Genomic DNA, 23361 nt, shown 5'->3' on the forward strand with positions numbered 1-23361 from the left:
CTCAACAAGGATTCAACACGCACTCGTAAGCCTGCGTTTGAAAAAAGATAGTGATCAAATAAAATAAAAAGATATTGTCGCAAAGTTCAACCGGAAGTACTTGAAATGGTCACGTGACAATAACAAATGGTTCCCGGTTTCTTGATAGGAGGGGAGCTTATAGAGGATTAGCTTTCTGAGGCATAGAATGAAAGTATAAAACAGATGTCGGCTGCAAATTTAGCGGTAATAAAACTAAAAGCCTCATCTAAGTTCCAACAGGGTTTAATAGGAAAACATTAGCTAGAATTTGTATACATAACAAAAACACACAACATGGATATCTGGAAAATAATCTTAGCTTTTATTTTGAAGGTAAGAAATTTTCGAGAGCGCACGATTAATTTGAAAAAAATATTGCTGCATTAAAAAGATTAAGATTATTTGATCATATATATTGAACTTTAATGAAGTAACTTGTACAAATGTATGCCTTTCGTTTTTGTTTATATCAGACAAGCTTTTTTTACCATTGCTTATTTATTTTGGAGAAGGATATGAATATTATAAAAATGTAATGAAAAAAAATCCATTTAATATATAGATATAAGGTTTGTAGTCCAGCTAAAATATTGGCCGATAATATTACTCATATTGTCTTACTTTTAACGAAACAAATTTAAATTATAATAAAGTTACAAAGGCAACAAATGGAACTTTATCATATATACATGTTGCACGTCTGCTCGAAATTTTATTAATAATATTGTTCATATTTTTGACACGATAACAACGAACATGTATATAGTAGTACGGAAACGGCTTGTAATATGAAAAGAAAGAAATATGGCACCTTTAAGTGGCCTAAGCGATTAAACTTAAGTATGTTTAAATTGGCGCCCCCTGTTTCTGATAATAACATGGTAATGGGCAAATAAAATGTATTATTACAAAATTAGATAAGGAAAGATTGCGTCATAATTAAACGTAAATTCCCTTTAACATATTTGATTCTATATTTTCATATTATATGTATTTTTTGCATTGTTGTTTACGAGTTTTACACGGAATTGGCGTTGTTGTCTGAATAATTTGTTCTGTGAAAGAGATTAAAAATGATTATTTTATGAGGGATATCCGAACAGAAAAAAAAATCTTGCCAAATTCTAGCTTAAAGCAACAGATTGTTCGATAAAATCCGTCATTTTTATATTTGATGTATATTTAAAAAGCGTCAAGATGCCAAGATTTTTTATCCTGGTCACATATACCCGTATTTGATTGACGTACGCGCCGACGCGCGACGCCCTTTATGGAATGAAATCAGATTTTGTGAAATGGCAATGACAACTTCTCGGGCCTTTTCGTCGGTAATAATAGCCGATCATTCCGATTGGTATGAGAGTGTTTGATTATCAAAAATGAAATGTCGCGATATACACAATGAATAGCGAACTGGAGAATTTCTCAATGCAAACATATTCAAAATGAAATTATCTTATTCGCCAATTAATCCCGCTCTTCGCTTTTTATATACCATAGTGTTTGTCATGGCCTGTAATTAATGGAATTGATATACATTTGACCCATCACCGAACTAAAGCCGAGATATTCCTGGTGGTCAAAGATTGCCGCAATTCAAATCCCGTAATATTCTAGATTATTCGTGTTGGCTAATTTCTCTTTCCCTTTTCGTATATCAAGTAATTTCTCATTTAATTTCATTGCAATTGTTCTTATTCTTTTTTTATATATATAAATACGGAAAATGTTCTGATTAATGGATGTCTCCTCACATTTTACAATAGATTACTAAGAAATACAATCCTCTATAATTCAATGATAACGATTCGGAAATGATCATAAGTGATTTAAAGCTGTCAGAAATATTCTAGGATGAAACATCAAAAGATACACGATCGCTGCAAGTAGTCAGCTTGACGCGTAATAAATGCTACTTAAATTTGCTATTGTAATATTACTTAGAAAAAGGATATAAGTAACATTGCATATTGATTTGTAAGATTGTTTGATGTGGTTTTTTAGATTTTTTTTCACGGACAATGACAAAGAGGGAAATGTACACGATTTTTTTATGCACTAATGTATACTCATACTGGATGGGTTAGATGCGTCACATTGAATGGACGCTAATTGTTAATGCACACTTATTGCTCTTTATTGTTTTAAGTAGTGATTTACCGTTATACAACCATATAAGGTTATTTCAATATCCATGAAGCATTATATGTAGTAAAAGTTTCTGGATATTCTAAGAAAATGAAAGTACATGTTTGTTCGTTGTTGCTACTGTCTTTTGGTGGTGGTGGTGGTGGTGTTGGAAGTTTACCCCCCGGTTCACGACAGTAAGAGCACAGTTCAACCACTGCATCGTTCCTGGGCAGGCAGTCAAACAGTTTACCAGTACTAGTTGCCTTCACTTTCGCATGCCATAGCAGTACATATACGGTGCGAATGACCGAAGAAATGATTTCATGATCAGTCTCAACGAAAGTGACATGTGCCGTCCGGGAATCGAACTCGGGTCGCCCGTTTCACAGTCCAATGCTCCCTGAGCAAAACGGACGGCTCGCACCTGTCTCTTCGATATAATCGATCTCTTCGATATTATCGACGGACAGTGCCGATGTATACCGATATTTTACGAGCATATGGTGGATTAGTTCAAAAGAACACCTGTTTCTTAAGTATCGTCTTGTAATAATTTGCTGTCTGTATTAAAAACACATTTTGTACTCGTTTTCCCTTTTAACCTTTTTCATCTTCTTTTAATCTTTACTTTAATTGTTTATCCAGAAATTGTGTCTCTGGAATTACCAGGCGTATTAATTTTAGTGCATCGTTCGAGAATAACTCAAGTGGGTTATTAGGTTGGAAAAGTAGATTATCGGACTTCTCTATTCTGTGATATTAATGACTTACTGGCATAATTTCAAATGACGTAAGCGTCAGAAAAAAAATGATAACAGACATTACGCAAGCTCTATTTACACATAGAATGCCTCGCAACAAATCTATATTTATAATTCTGAGATTTCTGTAATTATTGTTTGATGATTGGAAGATACAGGATGCAGACACGTCTGTACAGGTGAAGTATCAAATGTGCTCCGATAACAAAATGATGTACACGGTTCCTTCTTAAATATTAATGTAATTGGATAAAAAAAATGCAATTCCTAAGAAACTACGATGGAACGAATGAAATTTTAATTTTTATAAGATACTTCCATGATGATCAAATAGAGAAAAACGGAATCCCTAAAGAACGCCCAAAAACAAAACAAAAACAAAAATTGAAAATGTTGCAGGCTCGGTTTGATTGAGCCAGTTCATGGATGGTACTTGAAAATGCAAGTTACCGCCCAACGCCCGGTAACCACCCTGTAGCACCGGCTTAAGCAAAATTCAACATTTAAACATATGATTTATAAAGGTCATTTGAAGGTCACGGTCATATTTTGCACAAGTGATGTTGTGTTTAAGTATGAAGGATTTAAAGATGTTATTGCTTATGTTAATCTGCGGAGATACAGACTAAACAAACAAACATAAACAAAAACAAACGAAAACTGCAAAATATTGGGAACATGAAATACAGGGGTACATTACAAGAACGGATATTTGACAACTTCATGTAACAACTCTCAGCATTATATGAGCCACGTCATGACAAAACCAGCATCCGCGCAGTCTGATCAGGATCCATGCTGTTCGCTTAGAAACCCTTTTACAAGTAGAGAAACTGATAGCGAACAGCATGGATTCTAATCAGACTGCGCGGATGCGCAGGCTGGTCTGGGTCCATGCTGATTATGTTTTACTAACGCTATCAAAGCTTTCGACTCACATCTGCTGATAGAAACACACACGACGTATCGCAGTATATCTAGCAATCATAGCAAAGGTAAAGCAAAATCAGCCTACTCTGTTATGTTCTGTTTGAAAAGTACACTAAATAACAACAATAGCTTGTATTTTCAAAAGTGCAAAGCAAATCACAACGCGTGGGAATATTCTTCACCCTTCATTAGTGACGTAATTACATTACAACAGTCTGCTATAGTAATTCCTTGTTCCTCAGCCACCTGGGAAATTTATCGGCACATTTGCTTGTTAAACAGTAGATTGCGGTTAACCATCTTTTAAACAAGCTCTATTTGTGTATGAAGTGAACCGTAGATTGGAGTAAACCTGCAATATAAGCCTTTTGTTTGAAATGTTTCTGCTAGAAATTGAGAACAATATATTTAGTGTTTTTTTCTAGCAAAATGTTGATAAAATGCAAAAAATACCAAGTGTCATTGCTAATACAAACATTAAAATCTCGTTTAAAAACATTTCATCATTGTATTATAAACGCTTACTTTAAACGGAAAAGCAGCAAAAACAGAGCGTCTGATGATTTTGTAAATGATTTCTTTTCTTCGTCTGCCAGCATGTCAATTTGGTTACGTTAGCACTATTGTTCTCCTATTGACGTCTGGCATTTTCTTCTGTTTCCGTAAGCTATTTACATATACTTCCGGTTTCAGGAAATATTAGTCTGCCCCGATGGCTGGATGGCTGGTATTTCTGTTTGTTTGTATGTGTTAACGCTATAGCACGCCATCTGTTGTTCCGTTTCAATTGCCAAAAAGTTCGTTTGCTTCCTTTTGCCAGAATGACGTCTGTCAAAACTTGGCGTTTCTTGCCCGTTCTTAAACCATTATGGCATGTTGTTATATGTGATCTTGATTTGGAGGTTAAAGTCACCGGATAGTTTTTTTTTTTTTTTTTTTTTTTTTTTGATGCGTTTATTTAAGGTCGCCGCCGGAAAGCCCATATGGGCGACCGTACACTCAAGTCGGGTCATCTAGAGCGTCCCGCCGAGATTTTTCGTCGATTTTTTTCCAGCTTTATTGGTGGAGGAAGACCCCAGGTGCCCCTCCGGGCATTATTTCAGGCACGAGCGGGCACCTGGGTAGAACCACCGACCTTCCGTAAGCCAGCTGGATGGCTTCCTCACATGAAAGATTTCGACCCGAGTGAGGATCGAACCTACAGTGGTGAGGGACCTGTGATCTCAAGTCAACGACTTTAGCCACTCGGCCACGGAGGCCCCTAGATAGTTTTGATTGTTTGTAAAATATACCTAATTTGTAAGCATAATAGCCAATCATTTCCCTTCTTATATTGTAGCCAATCCTGTGTCCTCTTACATTTACAGATTGTCATATCATTGCGCTTGTCGGCTGCACAGGTGCTAATGGAAGAACTCAGGGCATATAAAATCGACGATCGGGACATGAACGGCACAGAACAATACACAGAACTTTCAATAGATCAAGTTATAATGATGGCAAGCGGGGGATCTGGCAGTAAGTTGGTCCACTCAAAAATATCAAAATCTTGGTACCCACGTTCACTCCCGTGGCAATGCGTACAGTTTCAAAATCAAGTATTTAGACATATAAATATAGTAGGCATTTTCTGAAGTATATTTTTTGTATGAAAATGTGAAATGCATGACGCTGCACATCTCTATATACGGAAAATAGCGCTAATGCCCGTTTGGCCATTCATTAACAGTCAGGCATAAGTCTTCGGGCTGATTAAATCCTTCTTCGTACTTCTGCAGCTGTTAATGCACGAAAAGCATTGACCATCATTCAAGGAATAAAACAAGTTAACAGAGTGTATTAGACTATAAAACATATTTTTTATACAATAGACAAAAAACGAAGAGTAACTTTCTACGGAGGATAGTTTTTGCCATAATGGTATTCGTGTACATTGTATTTAATTGTGCGGGAGTCAGACATATGACTGGCAATTACCAGCAACCTCAGTTTTGCTTTTGATTGTTTTGTATGCTTATATAATGTATGTTAAGAAGAAATCTTATTTTATTAGTACAACTTTATATTGTTATTATTTTAGTGGCACAGAATTTAGTTCTTGGGGATGATGGGACAGTTTTAGCCGAGTTGGATATGAGACTGACACAGCCACAATTTGTCCGTCTGTACGAGCAACCTTCGGCTATGGCGTATGTATCATATACTTGTATGAAAACAGTATAATTGTTAAATTTAAAAATGTCTACACTGTACACGCGAATTAATTTGGTGACGTGTAAGCAAGCCATCAGTACATATAACCATGCAATAGTTGTAAATTTATAACTGACAAACTAGCTTTTGGTACGCATTCTGTGATTGGTTAAATTCAAATACAGCATGTGATTATAAACCAATCCGACTCCTGATTATGCACTACTTTATGAACTCTTTTACGACAATCTTTAAAATTGATTACTGTTATACATGTACGTACATTCTGTAACCATAATGAAGCACTATGGTGAATATGTTAATTTAATATTTTTGTAAATTAAAATATATTCTAGCTTTTAGTATCTAATGTAATGCATTGTAAAATTTCTTGTTGCTTACCTAGGGTACGTACTGCTAAAATATTGTCGGTAAAAGATAAACGAAAATATTTGAAAACAAAGCAGTTTCTATTATATTTAATATGACTCACACAGCTTTTTATGCAAAGGTCTGCAACTGTTTTTACTTTCATAACAGGTTATTTCTTATAAGTGAAACATATGTTACTTTTATGCATGTTTTCACGTACTGCAAAGGAACATCGTTTGTTTGATATTATATAATTTTGATTTGCAATAAGTTTACAACAAAAAGAACCCAGTATCCTACAGCAAATCAAAGCTGTTTTAGGAGTAACATTTAATGACTTGAACCACTCCATACCATCATTTAGGCTAATTCAGTATAACAGTGATCTTGTTGCTTAAAACACTGACAGAGAGATTATTACTACAGGTCAAGTGATTTACTTACTTTTATTCCGTATTAAAACAGAGAATTTGTACTTCTAGCATGTTTCATAGATAAAGAAGATACATATCAATGGAAATGTCAGTGAGCGACACTGAATTATGGAAAGCCATGGCTGTCTGATATTGTTCTTTTTCAATTTATGTAACCATTTGGATAATATATGAGTTCACTTCGACTATATATGAATTGAAAACACCTTCTTATTTAACCGGAATCCATTATATTAATCCACAGTGACAATATAAATTATGAAACCATACTGTCAGTGTATGAAACCGAGTTAGCAATATATAAGTTGATTTACTCAATATATGATTCCAATTCTTCAATGTATGGAACGAGATGTCCTTATATGAAACCGAATTATCAATATATTAATTCATTTTTACAATATATGAAACCAATTTATCAATGTATGGAACCAAAGTAGCAATATATGACTTGATTATCACTTTATATGATACCAGTTCTTCAATATATTGTACCAAAGAAGCCATATATAGAACCAGATGCCGTTATATGAAACCGAATTATCAATATATCATGCCACTTTTGCAATATATGAAACCATTTTATTAATGTATGGAACCAAAGTATCAATATATAAGTTGATGTTACATTCTATGATAGCAATTTTCATTATATGGAACCAAAATAGCCTATTTTCGTGTCAACAAGTCAAAGGCCGAGGTCACTGGGTTCTGTTATTACAATGCATACTTTTTCATGAAATCAATTATTATTTGACTGATTATTTTTAAACTTTGTGAGTAGATTAACCTTGTTGTGTCCTACTTGCCATGTCAATTTTTGATCAAAGGTAAAAGGTCGAGATGAACTTATTTTTTTAATATGTTTTTGTTAATGGTCAGTACGGCTCAATAGCTTAAATTATGACATACAACTCGTACATATATAACGATAAGTTTTGCCTGCCCAGCCCATTTGAAGTGAATGTGACGTTAAATTCAAATATTTCCTTATTTAGAAAATGTGCAGTATGCAATCAGTGAAGCACGCTAGTCTTTTGACAGTTCAACAAGGAATATTGGCGCGAAACTGTAATACCGGTGCAAAGATAGAATACAGTCTTTAAAAAAAGTCCCGTCAATATAATGACATTTTGGTTCAATATATTGATACTTTGGTTCCATATATTGAAGAACTTGTATCATATAATGTGAAAATCAACTTATATATTGCTAATTCAGTTACACACATTGATAAACTGGCTTCATATATTGTAAAATTGATTTACAACTTATATATTATCCAAATGGTTAAATAAATTGAAAAAGAACAATATCAGACAGCCATGGCTTTCCATATTACGACAATCCATTAATTTGTGGATACCTTCCAGTCTAGTATGATTGTCTTTGTACCAAAATATTTAATGATTAATTACTGGTGTATACATGTACTTACTAATGTTTGTAAAGACTATTTTACTTCATTTTGTTTAATTTAGAGTTTTAGTACAAATCGTTATAAGAATGTTTATACTCCAGTTATCGCAAAAAATGCATTTCATTTTGTTTATGTGCAGGAATTCTTTGTCCATTCCAAGAGGAAAGCGTCGAGCTATTAAAAAATTGATAAAAGAGAATAAGAAAAAAGCTAAAAGAACAAAAAGGAAAGCCATACGGGATACAGTGCTCAGATGGACTGATGGAATTGTTCCGTACAGATTTGTTCCCGGACATTTTCGTAAGGTTTTTATCATATCCAAATTGATAATCAAGAATCTCCTACACCTAAACTTCATTCAAAGAAATTATACAGCTCTGCCTTTGATTCCTACCGTTGTCAGGTCACTACACATGCGCTCCTGAATATTCAATTTTCCATACATTAAAAATCCGCCTATATGCCAAGAGTGAAATATATTTTTGAATATCTTCCTCCCAACTAGCACTATTATTATTTAAATTTACACATTATGAAATCGCCATGGCGAGCCGGCAACATAATACGGAATTTTCTATCCGTCTCATGATTTGCGTGTATTTTAGATTAAAGGTATATAATAAACCACGCTATAATTTAGAGCAATCTACTTAATATGAACATTTGCTATAGCAATGTTTAAGGATACATTACACTCATATTTGACTTACATACTTTTATTGTAGAAAAAATATAGAAATCTAGAAAATTCTAGCTGAAAATGTATGATTTGAACAGGAGAATGAACAAAGTATGTTTGGGGATTACTGGTCAAGTTTCTTTGGCATTGCCTTAATGACACCATGTATTCATACTGCGCTTTTGTATAATGTGTATGACTACTCCATGTGTACACAAAAGGTGTTTATTTCAAATTTAAAAAAGGGACTGAAAAGCAATTATCAGAACTTTCAATTATCAAATTCGAGCATGATATATCTTAAAGAATCCATAAAATTAATATATTATCACTTTATTTGATTTCAGAGGATAAAGAACGATACATGATACGCAGTGCAATGACAGAATGGGAGAAGTATACATGCTTGCGATTTAGAGAAAAACTTAGCACAGATTATAACGTAGTCAGATTTCAAAATGGCCTAGGGTAATTATCTCCCTTTTTCGTAATGTAAACTTTTTCTTAGAATACGATGTGTAAAGGGTTAGCAGGAAACTTAATTTAGGGATTAATGCCCTTGTTTTACGGCCAAAACATTGTTCTCAAATCACTGTAGATTACTGATGTCATAAAACAAATTTGGGATAAATAGTGATTTACAAGTATCAAGAACTTATTCACATTTGAGATACATTAAATCTTACATAGTACAGATTTTAAATATTTCGAATATCAAATGCAACATTTTGATTCGAAATTAGGCGTTCATTAAGTGCCACATCTATACTCATTGTATGTACATTTCAGATGCAATTCTCAACTTGGTATGGTGAAAGGAGAGCAGCCATTGAATTTGGATAGGAACGGTTGTAGATTTGTAAGGAACTTAATTGTTTTAATATTTATGAAGCAAATAAGATTGTAACAAAAGTATTTGAATTTTAATTGTTCTGCACGTTTGTTACGTCGCTTTTCATTGTAAAATAAATGTAAATTATATACACGGCTGCTGCCATTTAATAAAGCAATTTCATATTCTTCAATAATGAACTTAGTTTGCTGTATTGTAAATTTGTTGTCAAGATACTTGTCAAGTTATATGACTCTAAACGCTTGTCCCTAGCGACTTTATATACATGCAAACAACAGTTTACATAGAGTCATATTACCAGCCAAAAAATCTGTATAACTAAAAATACAATGTATATAATTCGTCTTGTTCACTTATTCATATATGTTATCTATGTACTCTTAATTCAATCAGAATTTTTCATATTTTCATTTAACTTTTCCGGAAAAAAATGGAAAAAATATCAGAAAATAAAATTAAAATCACACATTCATGCAAAAATGTCAAGAAACAATCTTTTGAAGTCTTTGTCACTCCTACAATTCTAGTTTTGATTTTTGCATCTTGATCTCTGTTTTCATTATAGTAAGGAAGTTTGGATACAAAGCGAGTCTAACATGTAAATAAAAAAAAAGAAAAGAAAAAAACACACTCTTTACGTTCACGACATTTATATTCACTAAGTTAAGTCACAGATAATGCTAACTAAAATTCGTGTGATTGATTTTTATTAACAGAAAGGACTTTATTTACACGAAATTGGTCATGCTATTGGTCTCGTGCATGAACATCAGCTTCCGACCAGAGATGACTACATTGAAATATTAGATTACAACGTGCAACCGAATATGCGAATTTGGTTCAACAAGTACTCTTCACAGGAAGTAGACCAAATGAAAGTTCCTTATGAGTACTCTTCAGTGATGCATTATGGTATAACGGTATGTCAGTGTTGTTATAAATGAATAAATGAAACATGTGTTAAAATTCACCTTCTAATGAGATTGTAGTCTAGTTTAATAATATTTTATTGCAACTACATGTATTCTATACATAAATACATGTAAGCTTTCATGAATGATACAAAAACAAATATTCACAAAGAGATATAGTGCAAATGGATCGGGATTGAAGTAGTATATCCAATAAATATAAAATGCTTGTTTTTTTTCCTAAAAACTGTCATTTGCATTGTTGAATCTAATTGACTTAGAAATATAATAATAAATCATGAGAAAAGTAAGGTCTATGCAAATCTGTAAGACGGGTGAAACAACAGAATTACATGAAAAATTGCAGTCTCGGTTTGATTGAGTCTGTATATGAGGGGTGATGAAAACGTGCAACATCCCTCACGCCCCCTAGCACCGACTTGAGCGGTTCTCATACTTCAACACTTATAAGTTACAATGGCAATGTTAGACCCCAAACGGATCGGTTTGACCTAAAGTCCAAAAAAAACCCAAAAGTTTTTATTAAAGTTATTCTCTAATTGGTCCAAATTGAAATGGCCCATACAAATAAGAAAAAAACGAACTTGTATAAAGTTTATAAACACTTTAAGCGAAATAGACTTTCAGAAATTTTCAAATTTAGGCATTCTATTTCTACGGAAAAGAAGGGCAACGACTTTTTGCGAGATGTAAAAAAAATCCTACAATTAAATGTGGTAAATTACAATTTCATGTTTCATATGGACAGGCATTTTCACATGATGGTAAAGCACAGACAATCAGGGCCAAACATGCCGACAAAGAAAAAACTATAGGAAGAGTGTACAAAAAAGAACTGTCCTTCACAGATGTAAAAATTGTGAATTTGATGTATGGATGTGCAGGTAATGGTTTTTTAAAAATAGATGGGCACATTCTTTGTGCAGTCATGTTACAATATATGCATACAGTTTTGGAGCTATGTCCCTTTATAACTTTGATTTTCTTTTGTCAATGGTAAAATAACTTAAAAACTATCAAAACTTGGTAAACTTAATAATAATGACAAGGTGCATTTGTAAAAACAAGGGTCATTAACTTAAAAGAAATATGTTTATGTGATGTTAGAAAGTCAGTTCTTTGTAAAAAATGGAATATTTTTGATTTCATCAATTAGATATGATATTAGATATATTCTATATTAATTAGATGCAAAAAGAAAATTCATTTATATAAATGATATATTCACACTTCGTTAAATTTTTCATGCGAAGGATTAATTAATTAATTAATTAAAAGTATTTCGATTAGAACCATATAAAATTGTCATATAACAATAATCTTGTATATTTTGCAGATCACTGTGATAAATCTATTGTATGTAACGGTGGTGGTTATGTGGACCAAAATTGTAACTGTATATGCCCGGATGGCACGGACTCTTGTACAAAGGATAATAAAGCACCTGTTGACCGTAAGTATTGATATTTCACGATAATGTGTCAACTACATATGTTTATGACAATGTGTCACTATGAAATAATAAAATGCAATGCGACAGACCAAATTTGTATATAGTTAATCTATAGATATATCTATGGACAAATGAAGGTTTTTACATTTTATCCCACGATTCATACAAAAACTTTTACAAAATATTTATCAACGCATTGCGCTTATTATCGATATATTATTATTCATGTTGATAATTTAAAAGTTTGTTTTATACGGAAACTCATATTTGACAAGTTCCGGGGTGTCTCTATTTGTACTTCAGTAAAATTTCTTTAGGAAACATTTTCATGCATATAATTAAACCGTGGCAAGACTGCTTTGCAAACATGAATTCAGTAATTTATGTTTGGGGGAAAAACAACATGATATGGTAGGGTTTTTTTAAAACATTATTTTGTAGTTTTTTTATCGTTAATTTGATGAACTCTTTTTAAGCGATGCTATTATTGTAAAGCAAGTATTTGATGTAAAGCTTTTCTTCTTTTCCGAAACAGACCGGATTTTACTTTAAAACACACAAAATTAGATTACATTTTTCCGTACGTTATTTTAGCCACGTGTTTTAACGCTCACGATGACTGGCAGTGTAGTTTGTGGGCGAACCAAGGTGAATGCGATAGAAACCCGAGGTTCATGTTAGATGGGTGTAAAAAAGCTTGTCATCTGTGCGGCGAAAATGAGGACCAAGATGGTATGTGCATGCTTTTAACATCTCACTTCACGTGCCTTTGAATCTATATTTAGAACAATCTGATGGTAAATTATAAATACTATTCAAATACTCTAAAAATGTTATGAGTGATTTTTATGCCATTATAATAGAACTTTACTTTATGTATCAGTTATTGTTGATCTGTATACAGTCTCGAATATAACAATGAAATTTCTTCTAATTTCACAATGACTGTTATTCTCTCTAATTTCTTTTGTACAACTTTTTCATATCCATTCATTCTGTTGCGTTGCTATAATCAATTAAAATCTAAAATAATCTGTTGTCGAATGATCTTACCATCTTTTCAAACTTCTATGCTGTTGCTTAAATATTTCGTGCCATACATATGACTCGGATGATTTTGGATATCTTCGTCTTTTTCCGTATCTTATATTTATCTGAAAAGCATTTTGCTGACAAGATTTTTTGTTACTCCATGTCATATTGACGCTTGTTTGATCAAAGTGTGACACGAAAGATCACATGATAATCAGAAGATTCATGAGTTTATTATTTATGACATACGTTAAAAAATAACGAGAAATATTTCTTGCAGGGCCTCATATTACATTATGGACGTGGCAATGGTTATGTAGATTTGCCAACATTTGTCCAAAAGATTGGACAGTAGGTGAATAAATGAATGTCACTAACCTTATTATACTAATACAGGAATGTTGATTGAAAAAAAAATGTTAACAGTAAAACCCTGCGATGTTCATGTTAGTTGTAGTTAGTTGAGACGTAAACAAATACGTATATGTGTATGTAGAAAGTTGTGCACATGCCCTCCAGAAGAACAAGTTTGTAAATTTAGCACGGAGTTCGACATTAGACATTATATAGCAGGAATGTCAGGAAATTTGCATTTATCCGGCTTAATGTCCTGCTGACAGAATATTGGGTAAAATTTGAATGTTTCATATGTTATACACCGTGCTAAATTAATTCACTCAATTAGCAAAACACTTGGAGAAATTTTGAATATTTAAAAAAGAAAACTAGGAAATTATAGGAATATTAAGCAGGTATTATAATAATATTCTATTGTGACAAAGAAAATTCCTAAAATGTAGGAACATTTGAAGCTCAGTTACATATAAATGTTTACAGTCTACACTGTTTATTATTTTCTGACTTGTTTCTTCAGAGCGGCAAAAATTTAGGTTGGTTAATATAAACAGTCCCAGTTTACCAAACACTTTAAAAACTTACTTCTAAAATCGCTTCAGTGTTTCGCAAAACCAGTTTGTGAAACAGGATAATATTTGAAATTAAGTCATCAGAAAGAATGGTATCCTCATGAGAAAGAGGTATAACCAAAATAATTTACGGGGGGAGCAAAGTGAAAGACAAAAAGTTCGGCAAATTATATGTCAAACTAATAGTTAGTCGTAATGAAACAATAGGAATTCAAGTTACATTTTAGAAAAACAAGGAGCACTTATAAAAACAACTTAGGAACAACTAGGAAACGCTGGAGAGCCTGAGTGTGCATTTGCATCTTTCTAAGTATAGTTGTATTGAATATGTAATACATTTACATTATGATGTTATGTAGATGATAAATGATAATTTGATAATCGTAGTTGTGAATAAATATTGAATTGTCTAGTTTTCCTTAGTTTTTATATGATTGGCATTGTTGTTTATACATGTAAAGAACCTTTAGTCCACCCCTTAAACTACTAAAATGATAATAATGTTAAAATTTCTGTAAGTTTTTATGTTTGAAATTGATTTTATTTGATCTAACACATCTACAAATGACGTTTAAAATTTCAAAGGGAGGCTACTTTTGATTTGTCAATTGGTGCATGATTTTATTGCAGCTTCTCGGCCATTAGCGGAGCACGATCCTCGCCGACTATTTCCGTTTGTGCATGTACATGTAGAAGTAAATTGCGCATGCTCATTATAAGTCTTTTTTACAAAATCCCAGAAAACTTCTGTTGTCATGGTAAGCATATCGAATAAATCACGCAGTTATTATGTATTTTATAATAAACTTTATTTTATTCAGTTAAGAAGAACATGGAAAGCTAATTTTATAAAGATGATAACGTTTATGTATTTTTGATGAATTTGTGTAACATAATCTCATATATCTATTAAAGTTTATTTGATTTTGTTTTAAAAAAGTTTCTCGTGTAAGCTAATAATTTATAAAAATGACAATTTCAAAAGAATACGTGATTATTACTTTTTTAGTAAAATTACAAAACCATTTCAAGTGAAAATGATATTTGTCAGTGTCGACCAATTACTTAAACACAATGAATTCCTACCGCATTGTTAACAACCGCATAGATCTGTCTTGTAGTTTGCTTTAAAACAAGGCAACGGTGTTTTTAGAATTTTAATAGTTTAACGATTTATTAAAATAAGTACTACTTTTTCAGGTGAGGAAGATATCCAGCTTACTTACGGAACGTCGGTGGTTCTACTCTGGCGTCCGTTTGTGCCCTGAAATATTGCACGGAAGGACACCTGAGGTCTTCCTCCACCACCTGTAAAGCTGGAACAAAAAAATGAAATAAAAAGAATAAAATAATAATAATAAAAAAGTAATGATAAACAAAAAAGTGACGATATACAAATGAACATTTATTTCTTCATATTTCAGATTCGTGTAAAGATAGTTACGATACCTCTAAATGTAAAGTATGGAAGTTAAATGGAGAATGTATCGTGAATAAAAAATGGATGGAGAAACATTGCCGGGCAACATGCAAGGCATGCAAAGATTCCGGACCAGACCCTGATGGTATGTTTGCGGTTCTTCCGGTTTATACCTTAATACACTTTTCACAATTATCGCACTAACCTTAAGCAAAGATTTTCTTTAAAAGGCAACATTCGCCTAAAATTCAAACAATTTTTGACGTGTATCTATTAATCATATAATTGGACATGACATTTTTTTGGTTTCACAGAGTTGAAATTTTAAAACGATATTGTTATCTAGAAAAGTTTTATCTCTTGTTAAAGAAATTGCTACTTAAAAATCCTGTATGTTTTGTGATTGATATTGTTACTGTGTGTATACCACACTTGCAAACAATTATATATGTATATAATTATGCAAATAAAACAATTTTCAAACATCGAAGAATATATAAAATGTGTACTGCAAATATTTGTGCACAGTATATTTAATCAATAAATTACATGCATTCATTTCTTATTGGAAAATTTGACTTAGAATTTATAGAAAAAAATTCTAATTACCTCCCTTTATTTACATGAAATGTTAAATTGGGTAATATCTTTATAAATAATACTCATTAGAACTTGCAATATTGACAAATCTTAATTTGAGCATCATATTTATGAAATAAAACCATAAAAAAATTGTGTTTCAGGATCTTTAAAGTCTTTGTTTTCTTTTAATAGTCTTTGTTTTGCTGTTGCCTTTATTTATGAAATGAGGTTTTTCTGTTGTACAGTTGCATGTAAAAATCAACATACTGACGACAGTCAATGTGAAAAGTGGGCAAGGGAAGGAGAGTGCCAGATAAATTCTGCATGGATGCCTGAAAACTGCCGGAAGTCTTGTCATATGTGTGGCGATAGTGGGAAAATAGCAACAACAACAACACCGGAACCCACACCAAAACCAGGTAAGTGTCATTATGTTACACAAGTTTAAGCATTTCCAGAAATGTTTGGAATCGCCTTACAATCAGGAATTCCCTTTTTGTGTGTGAAAAGAACTCCTTCCTGAACAAGAGAGCTTATGTTTCTTCTTTAAGGATATTGTTCATCTCACAGGAGCCTATAGACTGGTTTCGAGGTTCTTACATGAAGATAGTATTTCAATTCTAAATATAGGTAACCGACAAGCGTGCCCCGTAGGCGTCCCCTTTTTGAGCTCTTCTGTCTGACGTCCATTTTGTTAGCATATTGTATTTAATTCTCCATTCTGATTGGCTTAGAGCAGGCGTTGAGCAGCAAGATATAGTCAAATGTAGTTAATTGTATATGTCGTGAACGGTGACAATAATCACCGTTTCTATTTTAAAGGCATCCTGTTAAGAAAATATTTCACTATAAATGAATCTATACACTTACTGTGACAAAAATCTTGTGAAATGAAGAAATGTCCTAATACATCCTAAACTTTAATACTAAACAGATCTTTTAAATCTCCAGTGAAGTTTCTATCTATAGACTGCTGCTGAAAATTCTTCTTTAATTTTCTACAGGCAAGTGTGAAGATATACATAATTCTGTTGAATGTAAGGGATGGGCGGATAGCGGCGAATGTGATCTGAATCCTGATTGGATGATTCCAAATTGTCGCAGATCATGTGGAAAGTGCGGGGACAGTGGAGAAGGTAAGTTTGCAAATTTTAATGGGGAATAACTCTTGATTATTTTGCTCAGATATAATACTGATTTATCTCCCTTATCAAAAATGCAATCTTGTAAAATATCCCTTATTTCGTTTATTTTGGCAAGTTAAACTAAAATCCCGTTCATAAAACAAATGTTTATATGTATTCAAACCTTTTACAACTATATAAATGGAAGTTTCTTAAAAAAGAAACTTAACTGGTCTCTTAAAAATATGCAAAAATCTGCACGCCCTCAGAAGAGCGAACGAGAATGTTTTTAGAACATTAAGATTGCTATGCGACGTTTAAAGTTGTATATAATTGGAGTAATGGTTGGTTTTTGTTTTATATTTTGACATATATAAATAATTATTGTAATTAAAGCGTGTTTTGGGAGTTTTTCTTGTTCATTATTCTAATATACACCGGCAGGTATGTTGTAGCACACACATTTGTTGGTGGGACATAAAAAACAACTTAGCACACACATTTGTTGGTGGGACATAAAAAACAACTTAGCACACACATTTGTTGGTGGGACATAAAAAACAACTTAGCACACACATTTGTTGGTGGGACATAAAAAACAACTTAGCACACACATTTGTTGGTGGGACATAAAAAACAACTTAGCACACACATTTGTTGGTGGGACATAAAAAACAACTTAGCACACACATTTGTTGGTGGGACATAAAAAACAACTTAGCACACACATTTGTTGGTGGGACATAAAAAAACAGTTGCATTTCACGAGACGCATTTGTTTTTAAATAAAAGCATACACATTTTAGTTCATGACAATTATTGAATGGGGATGATTTATTGATTGATAATTACAGCTGAATGCAAGAACACGTGGAATGACAGACAGTGTGAAGGTTGGTCACGTGACGCTGAATGTATTAAAAATAGTATCTGGATGAATAAGAACTGTTATAAAGCTTGTTCTGGTTGCTCGGGCGACTCTACTACTTCCCGCCAGAAGACGGTTGTCACTACTCAAGCAACTACCCGAGAGGATTCTGGTATGTCGCCTCTTATCTATTACAACTTCTTAGTCCACGCGTGCTTCAAATAATGTAAAAAGACTAGATCTGTTTGTTCTTATGCACAACACGGTAATAAGAATACATGTTTTTAGAATTCACCACTTTGTATTAGGTTTTAGTCCATAAAAGGAATTTTACAGTTGTATCTCAAAACAGTAAATAGTTCGCCTTTTATAAATTTAGGTGCATATGTAATTTTAATTTGTGCTTTTTTTATTATAAGTAACAGAAAATATGACCTAAATCATATTTAGTTAAGTAGATATCGAGGGTTTGTTGCGAAACTGTGTAAGTAATTATTACATATTGCAGGAGGTACGTCTGTTTCGCACTGATCCTTCGATATAATTTTTTTATTTATTATAAAAAGAAGTAAATTGTTGGCTCATATTAGCCCCTTTGGTCTTTTCAATGGCCAAATGCCTTTTTTCGTTTCATAGCGACATTGATTTTGTATATTAAAACACACTAAGACATTGATCAATTTTGTCTTGTCGCCTTTTTTTCCAGGTTCATGTTCAAATAATCATAGAAATGATAAAGAATGCGACACTTGGGCCAAATATGGTCATTGTAAAATCAACAAGTGGATGACCATTCATTGTGCAAAATCTTGTGGTGAATGCAAGAGTGAAGCGGTTACAACTCCAAAACCGGATAAGAAAGGTAAAGGTATTAATTTTATAATAAATACGATTGCGTCTTTTCCGAAAAGTTTTTTAAAATTTATATCGTAAGCCTTTCGTGTGATGATGAACTTAAAATAAACTTCTACTGTTATATTATGTAAACTGTTTTGATATACATGTACATGCCTTCTATTTAAGGCGCCAGTGAGTGATTAGTATTTTTATTAAAAAAAAACAACAACAAAAAACTAATGATTCACTGCGCAGTAAAGTTATGAAATTGGACGAAAGAATTAGGCATCCTTGCGAACACGGGCAAAAGTTTTATTGAAAAAAGCTAATAATGACGATTGAGAAGTACATTGAAGTATTAATGTTGTAAAAACGAGAACCACCATTCTATTTATAGAAACACCAACATTGTGTCGAGATGACAAACTTCATTGTCCGGCATGGGCAAAACACGGATTTTGCGAAGATAACCCAGGGACGGCTCTCAGAATTTGTAAAAAGTCATGCAACGCGTGTAATGGCGGAAATACAGGTGAGTGAATAAATATCTACTCGGAGGTATTAAATCAGCAAAGTTATGACCCTATTTTCAAAATAATTGCAGTACTCTATTTACTCTCTATAAAATGCTGGAATCAAATTCAGAAGGACCATAACTTCCCCGTTCTTTACTTCTAGGATTGTCTAATTGCACCTTTGCAGTACCTGCATAGCTTAGTGTTGCTTTCTTTTTTGTTTCTTCCAAAAACACGCGGAAAAAACAAGGGACTTTCCACCTTTTTTTGTGTTGAGTTAAATGGGCTATAGCTTAACCTTTCCAGGGGATTATTGAAAAGGCATTATGACGGATAACCTGTGATGGGTGGGGGCGGGGGGATTCCATTTGACCATCGGGCGGGAATTATATCAGATATATATCTGTTTCGAAGTTAAAGTCTCAGCTTTTCCTCAAGTAAAGGGGATTTGATTATCGTTGACTGCTGCATGAGAAGATATTCATCATACGTTTTTGATGTGCTTATGTCCTTGTTTCTCTTTTTTTTCCTTGAAAACAAAATGATAGAAATATAATAATTCTTCACTTTCTATTCAGCCAACAACAGTTTAGCAAATACATGTACATTATAAGATGCGAGCACCTTTAAATTATAATATAAATGATACAATTATCTCGGATATTTGAATAAAGTGCGATATACTCTATATACATTCATATAAAAACTATGTAGAGTAGTCCCCCTTGGTTTGACGTGAGCTTACTTAAGCAAAGAAGCCGAAATGATACATTTTTCAATCGCATATGTACATCTTGTGGCGTAACTTAAATACATTATCCGGCTTTTGATATCTTATTAGTACACATGAATAAAATTAATTCTTATTTGTTTCAGAATGTTTTGATAAACATCAGCTATGTCCAGTGTGGGCTAGTGGTAACCAGTGCCAACGTAACGGAGGTTACATGTTACGAAACTGTCAAAAATCGTGCAGAGTATGTTGATTGTTAAAGAACATATAGACACAAAATGTTCTTCTGACGGGTGGGGTTATTTAAAGATCGTTTTGATTCTTTAATAATTGTGATGATTTAGAAGCCATTTTTACCGCGTGAATTTATCTTTTTAACACGTGGTATGGTTTGGTAATTAACTGGACACGTGACTTTGTTAACTAAAGATGGAAGTGAGAAAAAATGAATCGAATATTGGGAGAATGTGATATTGTACTGATTTATATCATTTGTTGATTGTTTAATATGCCAGATTGTTTATAGTTTTTATAGAAAGTGTTAGGGAGCGTATACATAAGAATGTTTGTAAATATTTGACACTATTATTGTTGTTGTTTCATTCAAATTTAAATTGTTATATGAAAGTATTTTTGATGTTATGATTAAACACACATTTAACACAGTAACATATGAATGTGGTGTCGTTTTATTTTCATACTTTAAATGACGATGAATTATGTAGTTTTTTCAAAGTATGAAACAGTATATTTCATGTAGTGGTAAACTCCATTTTACACGTGTTTCAGAAAAAAATAAGTTGGCTCTTGAATGTGATACTTAAATGTTGATCTGATCACTAATGCACATTGATCAAGTTTTTCATCACAATTATTTTTTGTATACTTTTTGTTTCGAGTATAATTTCTTAAGGAACGACGCGTTATTTAACGCTATTTGTGACCATTAAAATACAAGATGTAGAAATATTAAAATTTTTTTATATTTACCGCAATGTCTTCTTCAACGTTGAACGAACCAAACCATATTTGGAGATAATGTGAAACTTTGTACTTTAACTCTTGCCGCTTATTTTTTAAGCTTTCAAATGCCGTACTTTTTTTAGGCTTTTTTACAATCTGTTTCTATGGAACCTTGACTATTAGAAATGTTTTATTTTCATTGATTGACTTCTAAAAATAGCTTCGATATTGACCAATAAACACGTTATTTGATTTTAGACGGAAAAGCTGACCTTGAATTGTGCTTTTGACTTATTAAACAGTAATGTTCTTTCCTTAAAAATGAAATTTTTGCCTACATCTTAAAATGTATTTAAAACTATATTGAGTGAACGGTTTTCGGACGTGGCTGAATTTCGGCTGATGTACCCACGTTCAGTATTAATTTCATTGCATTAGTTTGATTTTAAAAAATGACCTTATGAAAAAATATACACATTTATTTTTTGTCCAGCAGTGATATACGATAAAAAATGTCGTGCAGAATTAATTCTGGAAAAGTGGAAATAAACAAAACAACAACATTTATATTTTTCAAATTTCCTAGCAGATATGTAAGACAAATAATAATAATTTCATGCTAGCAAGAAGGTGACTAATAACCTGGCCGTTATTTGAATGATAAAAACACATTGGAATTTAAAAAAGTCAAATAAATGCATTTTGTTATAATTTAAACGTTATTACTATTATTTTTTTTGTATATTTAAATCTTAACATAATGTATAATAAATGTATCAATCAGAAGAAATATAATTTATCCTTTTTTGAATGTGTTTATTGTATTTTTTGAGACCGTTTTATTATAAATTTGTGGAAAATAATTATAATTTTAAGCAGACTGCAATTTGAAGAAACGCGTGCGTCATGCATCAATCAGTACATTTATACATGGGTCTTGAAGCTCTACTTTCGAAGGAGAAGTGAACTTATAAGTTAGATATGAATGAATTTGATACAGTATAGGACACTTTTTACCGAGCTAAAAATACACGGAAAGATACAATCAAGTGAAGTCCACTTCAAACTTCTAAAAATAGCCCTGCTTACAATTACAAAAATACAATGATGAATTAAATGAATTATACCAGGTATATATATTAACGTATCTGATTATACAAAACATTAGAAACAGTGATCGTAAATGAATCGGAATTTTCGCGCTCTAATAATAATACGAACTGAACCTTATTTTGACTACCTTATTTATATCAAGTTAAGGAAACTAGACCGAAATACAGTCTATAACAGATACTAGCATTATTAGAAATAAAATCGTAATTGTATCAGGGCATTCTCATAAAATGCTTTAAAACTGATACAATAAAATATTTCCTCTCCGAGTTCTCTTCCTTGCCATAAAATGATCATTATGTCGCAAAACAACCACGTGGTTATCATAAATCGATTCGATGTCGTGACCCTCCTGGTGCAGCTTTATTATTTGGCATTGTTAAATGTTGGAAGACTTTAATTTCTTGTCATTCTATTTGAATGAAATGCAGTTTATGATACGCTAATAAAATCTTCGTGTGTCTGAATTAAAATTTAATTTCTGTCTTTAATTCCACGGTAAAACTCGTGTTGATTCTTGTTGAATCGTCAAAATGTTTTACTGTTTTCCAAACACATCATTTATTCAGAGTGATTGTTATTGTTTGTCCTCGTATCATATTTTATTATCCCATTGCAGACGACATTTATGCGCCATATCACGTGATGTCATTGTGCAATTAAAAATAAACGAATACAAGCCTTGTCATTTTCGGATTGATGTGTCATTGTAACAGCGCACCGGTCATTTGTTACTGGACTATGTACAAGTATATAACCATGCATGTCTAGCCCCTATCACCGAATCCATTACGCAAGAGAAAACGAATCCATGTCCGTTTGAAAACATGCATTTTTATGTGCATTCAAAGATTTGAAACAATTGAAATGATCGGCACTGATGTTTTGAATTGCAAATGGCGGTGCTAACATACAGCAATATGTTCCTAACTTCCCATTACTGATATCACTAGAGCAAAACGACCTATTAACTCATGAAAGCTAAATATTATCTTGTTGCCTTTTAAATATCTATTATATATGAAAACGATGAATCTACAGAATTAATTTGACTTTTTAGAGTAGTTTAC

The 23361-nt window shown here is 32.5% G+C and overlaps 1 protein-coding gene across 2 annotated transcripts; it reads left to right on the forward strand.

Moving 5' to 3' along the window:
- Nucleotides 1-138: 138 nt before the first annotated feature.
- LOC132737430 (balbiani ring protein 3-like) lies at nt 139-21985 on the forward strand. Of its 2 annotated transcripts, XM_060724715.1 has the most exons (18): nt 139-354; nt 5210-5360; nt 5923-6031; nt 8401-8561; nt 9288-9408; nt 9730-9799; nt 10510-10713; nt 11474-11609; nt 12062-12178; nt 12773-12910; nt 13491-13565; nt 15561-15701; nt 16384-16557; nt 17143-17274; nt 18117-18302; nt 18837-18992; nt 19365-19499; nt 20359-21985. In XM_060724715.1, the coding sequence occupies exons 1-18, from the start codon at nt 316-318 to the stop codon at nt 20466-20468; spliced, it is 2355 nt and encodes a 784-aa protein (XP_060580698.1). In that variant the 5' UTR covers nt 139-315; the 3' UTR covers nt 20469-21985. The 2 variants fall into 2 exon arrangements, with proteins under 2 accessions (XP_060580698.1, XP_060580699.1); XM_060724716.1 differs by lacking the exon at nt 13491-13565 and having other exon boundaries at nt 140-354.
- Nucleotides 21986-23361: the final 1376 nt, after the last annotated feature.

The sequence above is a fragment of the Ruditapes philippinarum genome, unplaced genomic scaffold, assembly GCF_026571515.1.
Source record: "Ruditapes philippinarum isolate M1 unplaced genomic scaffold, ASM2657151v2 ctg657_1_1_1_1, whole genome shotgun sequence".
Taxonomy (NCBI): Eukaryota; Metazoa; Mollusca; class Bivalvia; order Venerida; family Veneridae; genus Ruditapes; species Ruditapes philippinarum.

Coding starts and splice junctions, on each gene's coding strand:
- LOC132737430 (XM_060724715.1), top strand. CDS start 316: ATGGATATCTGGAAAATAATCTTAGCTTTTATTTTGAAG. Junction 12,179..12,772: donor TAATAAAGCACCTGTTGACC/GTAAGTATTGAT, acceptor ACGTTATTTTAG/CCACGTGTTTTAACGCTCAC. Junction 16,558..17,142: donor GGAACCCACACCAAAACCAG/GTAAGTGTCATT, acceptor AATTTTCTACAG/GCAAGTGTGAAGATATACAT.